Below are 10,662 nucleotides of genomic sequence, written 5' to 3' on the forward strand. Positions count from 1 at the left end.
TGTCCAGCTTTTCATCCACCAGTACCCCCAAGTCCTTCTCAGCAGGGCTGCTCTCAATCCCATCATCCCCCAGCCTGTAGTGATACCAGGGGTTGCCCCGGCCCAGGTGCAGGACCTTGCACTTGGCCCTGTTAAACCTCATGAGGTTCACACAGACCCACTTCTTGAGCTTGTCTAGGTCCCTCTGGATGGCATCCCTCTGGCGTGTCAACCGCACCACTCAGCTTGGTGTCATCTGCAAACTTGCTGAGGGTGCACTCGATCCCACTGTCTATGTCATTGATGAAGATATTAAACAGTACTGGTCCCAATACAGAACCCTGTTTGCATGAAATATACCAAACTCCACACACAACCCCCTTGAGAATGATGGTACAAGCAAAGCATTATACACATTGCCTTGTTGAACACTCCTTTTACCCTTTAACACTGTTCAACACTTTAACCACTGGCAACAGCTCTATTCTATTAAAAAAAAAAAAGGAGAAAGTTCAGATAACTGAATCTCCTTGCAAAGGATCCATCTGACAAAAGTGTGGGAGTAACCCATTCTTTAATAGACATTAATACACCATTATTAAGACTTGGCTTTCTGTTTCTCAGTTTTTCAGGCTTTTAGTGGTTTGGGGGATAGCTTGGTGCTCAACAACTTAAAAACATCATTTCTACTCTACAGCACCTCCAAAAATGCATCAGCTTCAGCAGTCACGATGATGGGATGTGACTTTTTCCAGCTGTCTCTGTACCTTTCCATGCAGATATGTACAATTCGCAGCCTATCTCCCTAGAAACCCATCCTCTCCATTTTTCAGAAATGAAGACAAACTTCTTCCCTGACCAATGAAAACTGAAAATGAAATCAAGAGCAGGACAAATTATTTTATCAGCAGAAAGCAAAGATAGGTGTTTCACCCACCCACACTGTACACAGAGTTATGCCAGTTACGGCAAGGCATACAAACAGCTCTGTCCCCACCCACACATTCATTACTAGCACTCATTTGTCTGGACAAAAATGTATGCTTTCAGCTTTCTAGTATCTCTTCTCCTACAGAAAAGTGGGAAGCCCCAAAGTCAGAAACAAATTCAGGGAAGGTGCCCATTTCCTCCTGTTGAACTCTTTGGAATATCTTCTGAGAAGGCATTTTGTTCATAGGAACTATATAGTCTTTATTTGCTTGAAAGACTGTGGTTTCTTAATCATTTAATCTTAGTAATTGGAACAATGAATTAAAAAAACCCAATTCATTCATTGTCTTTAAAAAAATTTAATAATAATCTTAAACTACTTCAAGGGCATGTCTACAGTGTACTGCACAGTGCTGCACTGATGACCCCAAAAGGTCAGGCAAGTCATTTGGGTATCTTGCAGAAAGGATAGGTTGAATCTAAACCGAAGTGCACCTCATTGCAAAGTATGCTCAATAAGCATCAATGCAGCTATCATTGCCTTATGGTCTACTGTGCAATGAAACCATACCCTTAATGTTTAGGGAACTGATCTTTTTATATTGTTTCCAACAATACTATCTCACTAAAGCATTATAAAATGCACTGAATGTATGTGCTATGATAGTGTTGCATTGTATTCATTTGGTTGTGTTTTTAAGAAGCTGCTGTGGAATGTGCAATTAGAATAGCACATATATACCTGGAATTGCAGAAGCTGTCACAGCAACTACACAGATGTAACAGCAAGCCACAATGCAAAAACAGTTTTTACTAACTGTATCATACAGTAACAGTAAAAACAAGAGAAGTCCTCCTGGCATACCATCACCAGAGTTTCACCACCCCTTGTGCACACGAGGGAAAGGTACAGTAATAGACTGCTCAAAAATACCATTAAATTGCAACATTTTAGGATCCAACTCTGCAGTCCACAGTGCCATAGGTAGTCTCACTCACTTCAGAGACATTTTTCACACATGTAAAAACTGTTCACTCAAGTAAGGGTTTCGGGGCTGTCACTCCAGCAGCCAGCCACATCACTGACAGTACTTTACTACTGTTCAAGCACTACCTATTTTCTGCCAGGGATTTACCCTGCTGGCCACCCACAGTACAAATGTGGCCCATTTGTACAACCCAGGCCATACTCTGGAGAGAACTAAATAAATCCCTTGATGTGGTGACTACGGGAGCAGGAAAACCAGCTGCAAACTGAAGAATAGAGTGTGCCAGGGTTCCAGTCCTGTGCTGTACGGAAACAAGACAGACTGCATCACATGGCCATGGCACCCCAGAACATTACAACACCTCAAAATGGTCCTACTTATATCAGCACAAGGTAAGACAGCAGGTACTAGACAATATGAGGCATACAGAATTGGCATTCAAATTGAAAGAACTTAAGAGCACACAGTTAAATATACCCCAGTAATCATACTTCCTCAAGGGTGGTAAGGATTGTCTTCTAGATTTAAAAGTATTGCAGAATCAAATCACAAGTTCTGTTAACAAAATTTTTTATCCCCTGTTCACTGCAAAACCAAAAGAAATAAATAGAATGAGTTAAGATATTTACCTGTTATGAATAGGTCCTCTGAACTTTGGGTCAAATTTCCTTGGTTCACCTGCATTTAAAATAAAACAGTATAAAAATATGCCCTTATTTAAAATAGAATCTATAGAGAGGGGGTGTTAACAGCAGTCTTTGAAGAATGTCTTCCATCTATTCCTGTTTAATCAGTTCTGTTAAAATCATTTCATGCAGGCAATATCAGTAATTCACCAATACAATTACCTAGTTTTTGTAGATGAGATCAAAGCTTTTTTCTTCTAGCTTAAAAATTTTGACGGCCTCTCATTTACCACACAATAAATTACCTTTAATGTACATCCTATCACTACACCTATGCACAGTGTTCACAGTAGAAAGCTGCTGATATTTGAGAGATAAGGATTACATCTCACAGTCACATGCTAAGTGTGTTTGGCAGCAAGTGAGTGAATCTACCCCTCTGGAGCTACAGGCTAAGCCCTTCTGATTTTTCTCTAAAAGAACAGTTTGGAGTCACGTCTGTACTTAATGTTACACTTACAATCTTGCAGAGTTATTCTTACTTCCCACTGCTGTGGTTACAGGACTTTATAGACACAGAGTTGCAGGTTTGCCCTTTTTGCATTGGGCTTATCAGATGAAAAAGCATGGCTGGAGACTGCAGAAATTCAAGTGCTGACCTTGCTCTACACTACCCTGCACAGGCAGTGTAACTGCACTAGCTTCTCCAAAGCCGGAGACGAGGTACAGCGTTGCAACGCAGGCAGAAGAGCACGTGTTTCATGTATCTTCTCTAACTCTCAAGTACATGCACCCACCACATATCCCAGTGTAGGAAGCAGAGCAGGTTTGAAAGGTATAGTTATGCATACATCCCTGAATGTGGTTGTTGCTTTATACGAATCTCAGCATGACTAGAAGGTCAAGTCATTGACATTCAGGTCCCTCCTAGAAACAAGCAGTAACATCTGGCCAGAGTTTACAGATGGAAGGAGTCAAACGTGATACATTTTTTTCACATGGCTATCCTGGTTAGCATAGTTCCAATTGATTCATTCTACACATAAGCAAATTATATCAAGAAACTGCCGAATACTAACACACCAATCTGTGCTTCAAATGTGGACTTGAATAAGATGAATTACAAAAAAAAAAAAGAGTAAAAAATATTTATGGTAGAATTTAAATTTTCAAGTTTCAAGCTACTGTATGAAGAGAAAGAAGCAGTCCCTCATTCAACAGACCAGGATTTGGATTTTTCCTTTTGAAGCTAGCTATTCAGCTTTATGCGATTTTTTTTAAGTTCGGTAATTATGGCGATTTACTGAACCAAACTTTGTGCAATGAAAAATTACTTCATTCAAATGTCAACGCTGCAATACAAATTACTGTTTCAGAGTGCTTTCTCACTGCCTTCTTAAGGATATCCGCTTCTGAATATACCTGATATTAAAGGGTGTTACCAGCCTAAGTTTTCCCCCGCCCACAGAAAAAATACTTATTTTCTTCAATTAGAGAAGAATTCAGCAACTTCTCAAAAGCAGAATTTACTTATTAACTAAATGCCAGACTTTGTTCTTGGTTTATATCAGAAAAACCTTATCAAAATACACACTGACCAGTACAATAAACACAGCAGATAATAAAATTCTATTTGCCCTTCATCTGAGGTGTTCAGGTCCACCTTACCAAGCTCCTAAAACAACAGGTAAAACTTGGGAAAGGTAAAACTTTGAAGGAGTGATGTGTGACAGTAATGCTAGGGAGTGGAAGATGTAAGTTATGCTGTTACACAGGCACTAGGGGAACCCGCTATGGTCCAGAAAGCGAGTGTACCATACACAATACCTAATGCTGGGCCAAAACCTGTATTTTGAAGAACATTTTTGTACAGCAATTTCTACAGAATAAGTACTTCTACAAAATAATTTATCTCCAGAACAATTCAGAGTCTGTAACGTTACTCCCCATTGACAAGTTCTGGCCATAAGGCATACTGAAGTGAGCCTTTGCTCATTGCTCATAGAGGACCCAAGTTTAGCATGTAAGAACAGCCACGCCAGATCACAAGAAAGATCCATTGAACCCATACCCTGTAACTAACAAGGGGCCATAGTGAATACCTGAGGAGAAATGCAAAATCAAGGCAAACGTAGTGGTATTTCCCTAAAATTGAGATTACAGAGATTTGCAACTGCACTTTTCTGAACCAAAGGTACTGACTTTGTATTTAATAGTTGTAGGTGAATTTCTTTCTCATTCATTTCATAAATCTCTATTTAACTTGCATACACTTTAACAATCTGCAATGCCCTACATCACAGAGTACTGCAGGTTAATGAAACATTGAAGTACTACCTGCTTTTGTCTGTTTTAAGCTTGCCATCAGTCAGCTCATACCTGTATGGCAGCATGGCATGCTACTAATAATTTTACAGGTTATTATATTCTTCTTCACTTGTCTACCTTCAAGAGTCCTAGTCTGTTCAATTGTTTCTCGTACATAAGCCATTCCACACTTTTGGTCATGCTTATATTCCTTTTCTGTACCTTTTTCAGTGCTACTGTATATCACTGGAAAAGGAAGGGCTAGAACTGCACAGGATATTCACCACAAATATTGGCTGTGATATATACAACCATATAATATCTTTTTCTATTTGATCTCAGACCATTGCTACTAATTCTTTCTTACAGTCTACTTGCTTTTGGGGGCAAACGCTTTCACTGAATCATCCATTAAGACCCCAAGTTCTCACTCTTGAAAGTTAGTAGCTAGCTCCATCCCACTGCTGGAGGAACCTGCTCTCCAAAGGTATTCAATATTTTCCTTAACAATTTGAACAATGAAGTAGAATGTACACTTTGAAACTGTGCAGGTGACAAGTGTTAAAATACTTCTGGAGACAGAATCAAAGGGATTTTGATAAACAATTTAACAATTCAAAGTGATTTTCGTAAACTGACGAAAGTTATAAAGACAAACACTATTCACAAATCCATAGAGAATAATTGCTTTCAACAACACTGACGAGAAGAACCCTAAAGGATTATGGTAGACTACGAACTGAGAATGAGTCAGCAAAGCAATGTCTTTGCAAAAAAAAGCACAACTCATTCAAGAAGTGTGAGTACTGGTGAAGTCACTGTTCCTCGTGCTTGGGACATGTAAGGCCTCAGCTGAAAAACTATTTCTAGATCATGGCACTAGAATTTCAGAAGATAAAAAAAAAACTGGAGAGAGTAGAAGGACTGATTAAAAAGACGACACTAAGAGGTTTACAAAAAGCTGTAAAAGAATGCAAACTTCAATGACTGTGATTAAGGGAAGGAGCACAAAACAACGGTCTTCAAATACCGTATAAAAACAACAGTGATCAGTTGTTCCCAGCTTCCTCTATCAGAGAAAGAAGCTAACTTCATTTACAGCAAAGATAGTTTAGATTAGGCATTAGGAAACCTTTCAGAACACATGGGCTGGAACACATACACTGGAACAGGCTTTCCAAGCATACTTCTGAATTTTCCTCACCCTAAGAATTTAAGAATGGATTAGACAAAAACCTGCTGGGTAGGGAATAGGAAAGTGTGCCATGTCTCAGCACAGAGACAGCCAAATGGATCTCTTGAAGTCCATCTAGCCCATTGCTGTAATTGTCTGGTTACAGCCAGCTAAGACCTAGCACGCCCCAAATGTACTTTAACGTGCTTGTTCGTATTTATCTTTTCTCACACGTTATGCATTGTTCACTTTCCAGATAGAAAGGATTGATTTCTGATCTCCTTGGTATGGCAACAAGCTAGATTTTCAAAAGCACAGTAGACTCAGCAGGGAAGCCACCCACTTATATTTTGCTTGTAGATGTTTCTCCAGTGAGTCTGTGTTGCACTGAGAAAGCCTGTTGACAGGGGCAATCTCCTGAGCTTCCAGAACGTCTCCATTAAGCAGAACGGTTTTATAATGTAACCAGTTGGGGAAGATGTAATGTGTTTCCACAAGCGTCCTCCTTTCCATAGTAAGATCATTATTAAGAGAGTGTCCATCATTGTAAACAGCTCAAGTTTTGTTATTTATGTCATACCTGTGTGCTTCTGAAATGGAACAAAGAAAATGCATGTCAAAAGGTACATGTATTCATGGAGCATATTCAAATGTAGTAGGTGAACTCCACAATACTGCTACAATAAAAACTAATATCCACTAATTAATAGACAAGAAAATAAAAACAGACAAAGCACTCCAGAAAACGAGCTCTGATACAAATGGAGACTTTCATCTCCATCAGGCAAGCAGAGGGATGCTGTGAGATAGTAACAGTCATTAACAGCAGTAAAATTATTGCAGTACTGCAAACTTCTTCCAAGAACTGTTCCTCACTGCCAGCAGTCAGTATGCTTATCATGGCAGGGTGCAGTGCAACACTGCTCAAACTCTCTTCCTCTGTCACTTAGCTCTTGATATAAATCCATTACAGAATACAGCAGTTTACATAGGAAAAGGCAACTATATTCTCAGTTAAAAATACACTAAAATTCAGTGACAGAAGTAGTCTGTAGCATTACTGGAATGTTCCTTACCAAAACATATGACACAGCAACTGTGATCGTAGTTTCATGGAACAACAGAAAAAAGAAAAATGCTGTTTGTTTCATTCTCATTTTTCCAAATTAGGTACCAAATTCCCTACTTAATTACTACCATTCTTTAAAAACCGAGAAGATTCTTTGGGGGTGAGGTGGGAATTATTTATGTTATTAGTATTTATGTAGCTCCTGGTAAAAGCAAAATACTTCCTTAGCTATAAAAGCCCAAACATATTTAGAAAGCAAATTCTAAGCTTCAGGAGTTTGGTAGGCATAGGGAAGAAGCAGTGGTGTGGGATAATGACTGTCATTTTTTTGCTAGGATTAAAAACTGAGATGATATTCACTCTTTGTAGATGAGAGAGATCTATTTCACAGGCTGCTTTATAATAGAAAACCTCTGTACGTTGAATTATAATATCACTACAAGAAATATTTCACAGGATAGTTAATTTACCAATTCTGACTCCAAATAGCATATGAATTTAATTGTTGCATTTTATTACTGTAATAATTTTAAAACAACAAATCTAAATTACTTATCTAAAATAAAAATTGACTATATATATATAAAGTTTACCTTTGATCTGCAATTTAAATAAACTTGCAAATGTCATGCTGGAAAAAAATTAGGATACTGCTAATAATTGAAGAAGTTATAGAAAATCATTTGGGGCTGGATGCAAGCACATTAAAGTCAACTGAAATAACCCAGTTGAAATAAATGAGATTTAGATCAGGTGCTTATGAAAGAAAGCAGGTAAATTACCGTGTTTTCCATAGTAGTTTTCTTCATCTCTATCCATGTTACTGTACCTGGATCACTTTAGCAAGCTGTGTGAGATATTAATCGTGGACTCCTGTGTTGCTAGCACACTTTCCCCAGCAAGCACAGATACACAAAAATACTATTTAAATAGATTTTAAAATAAAGCTGAGTGTCACGGACTTCTCCAATCAGAATGGAAATTCACAAAGTAGGCAGGCCTTTCTGTGAATAGAAAGATATCACTCGGTGCCTTGCCCACCTACTCCAAGCCAGTCTGATAGTATGAATGAAGAGGAATGACTCTTACCAGCTGGTATTAACCTACAACGTTTAAGCAGAAAGGGAAATGTCTGCACCTGAATACCATTTGTGAAATAATCTTATGGAAGTCAATACAACCAAAAAAACTACTGATGATTTGCTAACTGAGGATAAGGTCTCACACTGTCAGTAGTTATTGTGCTTTTGTAGCCTGTGCTACGGTGAGAGAAGATAGTCTTCACATGTCACAGCGGGCCAGATCTTTCTTCCTCTATACACGTGACTAGGTCCCCCAAAGTACAAGTCATGCAAGTAGGAAAAACAAGATTTACTCTGACATGTTTAAGTCTAAAAGGTAGACTGTCTGCTGTATATCAAATTTTCATTCTTGTTAAGTGGAACATTTATCTGTAGAAGTAGTCATAACTGACTAAATTATTTTCTTAATAAAATGTACGTCTTATTTCTCCATAGCACAAAAGTGCAGAACAGAAGAGTTAGCGCTAGAAAGTCTTAGCATTGTTAGTTTAGATACTGTAATGCCTATATAGTGAAAGGAAGTACAAGGCATTGTAGTTAGTGTGTGAATCCAAAAGCCTGAAGCCATTTAAAAAAAAAAAAAAAAGCTAGCAACCTCTCCTTTTAGCCACAAAAGAACAGAATCCCCGTGTGGTGATCCTGACCCAGTATGAAATTTTCATTCTCTGTGGAATATGATTAAAACACAAATTGTAGAATTCTGTAATGCGAAACACATACACTTGTATATGCATTCCTACAATAATTTTACAGACAGGGCTGAACTACGTGCAGGAACAACAAAACTAATGTTTTTAAGTCAACCCTGTCACTGTGTAGTACACAATGATAAAGAAGAATGATCTCATAGTTCACAAATGATGCCTGTCATATGAAGTCACAGCCCATTTTGTTATTACAGAACTTAACAGCAATGTTCCAGTGTTTACTGAATGAGATAGATAGTATAACCAGTACCAGTAAACTAAGGTAGAAATAATATGATGAGGATGTAGACTGATCTTTTGTAAAATATTAACCATTGACTGAACTCTCATCCTTAACTACCTCCCAAGACTTCCTGCTATCCTTAGGCAAATACAAAAAAAAAGAAAAGCAGAGAAGCCAAGTGACTATGATTCTACTATGCTCCTACTCAAGTTTGCACTTCTGTCAAAGGCTGCTTCAATAAATCTTATTATAGTACAGTAACAGAAGGCCCTCAACACACAGTGCTAAACACAGATGTACACTAACTAACATGGCATTTGGCCAGCAATATATTACCCAACTCTAATAAAATGCTATTTCTACTTTAATAACTCTTAGTTTCTTCAGGTTTCTTCCTTGGTGTTTGGTCAACAATTACATGTGCCTGTGGCTAGAATAGGTGTGGCTTTTTAAGCGAATAGTATTTTTATTAGAAAGGCGTTAGAGCTGTGCGTGCATATGCTGCTTCCCTCTACTGGAGTAAATAGGTATGTTCAAGTAATTGAAAGTATTTGTATAATATGCATCGGCAATAGTAATGCCTCCTTTAGGGCAAGTGTACACAATCTGCTAATTCAATGCTCAAAGATACAAGTGCACAAGCCAACAAATTAGGCTCTTAATAAATGCTCGGGATGTATTAGGACTGAATGAGATTCATCCCAGTTGATGTTTCTCTAAAAAATCATATGAAGATTTTGATGCTTCTGCCCTTCTATTCTGGGTAGGAATAGGAAAAAAAAAACCCCACAAGTTCTTGCACAATTCCTCTATCCCTTTCAGAAGCAGAAACTTCTTGAACATATATGAAAGCCTAATCTTTGCAAGGTTTACAGTCTAATTTTGCAAAGAATCCAAATAAAAGTTTGAGATGTACTACTGTTTAGTAGAAGACAATTTAATTTTACTTAAAGATATTTTTTTTTAGGCAATCTTAAGCTACATTGTAAGTCACATGTAATGTTCCTTATACAGAAACAGCCTAATGATCCTAGCAATATAAAATAATACGTTATTACTGTAGGACACAAATGTGTAGAAGCAGTCTATTAAGTCAAAAGGTTGACATTAGTATAAAAACAGCTCTTCCAGTAAGTCTTGTACCTGGTTTACAGGCATACAGTTTTTTTTTCCTCTTTGAGAGATTCAGGTATAATTTGTTTGTTATGAGATCACACACTGGTAGACACATAAATTTTAATTATAATAAAAGCATACTTATGATTCCTTTCTTGGGTAATTAAATCATACTAAATGGTAGCTGCCTTTGAAATATCTTTTATTGTGACAGTACAAGTCTTTCTGTTTGTTGCTCCTTCAGCCAGAAAAGCTGGATGAATACAACTCACCCCAAATTCCACTTTTAAATCCCAAACACGACAACCTTTTCTGACTTTGGGTTGTGGGCTTGTTTGGGTTTTTTTTACTTCCTATTAGCCATTCATGCAGACAGATTTTTTTTTCCCAGAAGAACAATTAAATGTGTTCATCTTTTAAAAGTTGAAAATTCAGCATAGAAGTCTCAATGAATGGATGC

At 37.8% G+C, this 10,662-nt stretch overlaps 1 protein-coding gene across 1 annotated transcript in view; it reads right to left on the bottom strand.

Annotated features, from left to right (window-relative positions):
• The window catches only part of SLC44A5 (solute carrier family 44, member 5), a 55,176-nt gene extending 47,283 nt beyond the window's left edge, over positions 1-7,893 (bottom strand). The window contains exons 1-2 of the mRNA XM_009320588.1: positions 7,857-7,893; positions 2,528-2,576 (exon numbers count right to left, since the gene is read on the bottom strand). Coding sequence (XP_009318863.1) covers positions 2,528-2,576; positions 7,857-7,893 — 86 coding nt within the window. The remainder of the gene's footprint in view (positions 1-2,527; positions 2,577-7,856) is intronic.
• Between the last annotated feature and the right edge of the window lie 2,769 nt (positions 7,894-10,662).

The sequence above is a fragment of the Pygoscelis adeliae genome, unplaced genomic scaffold (assembly GCF_000699105.1).
Source record: "Pygoscelis adeliae isolate BGI_AS28 unplaced genomic scaffold, ASM69910v1 Scaffold402, whole genome shotgun sequence".
Classification (NCBI taxonomy): domain Eukaryota; kingdom Metazoa; phylum Chordata; class Aves; order Sphenisciformes; family Spheniscidae; genus Pygoscelis; species Pygoscelis adeliae.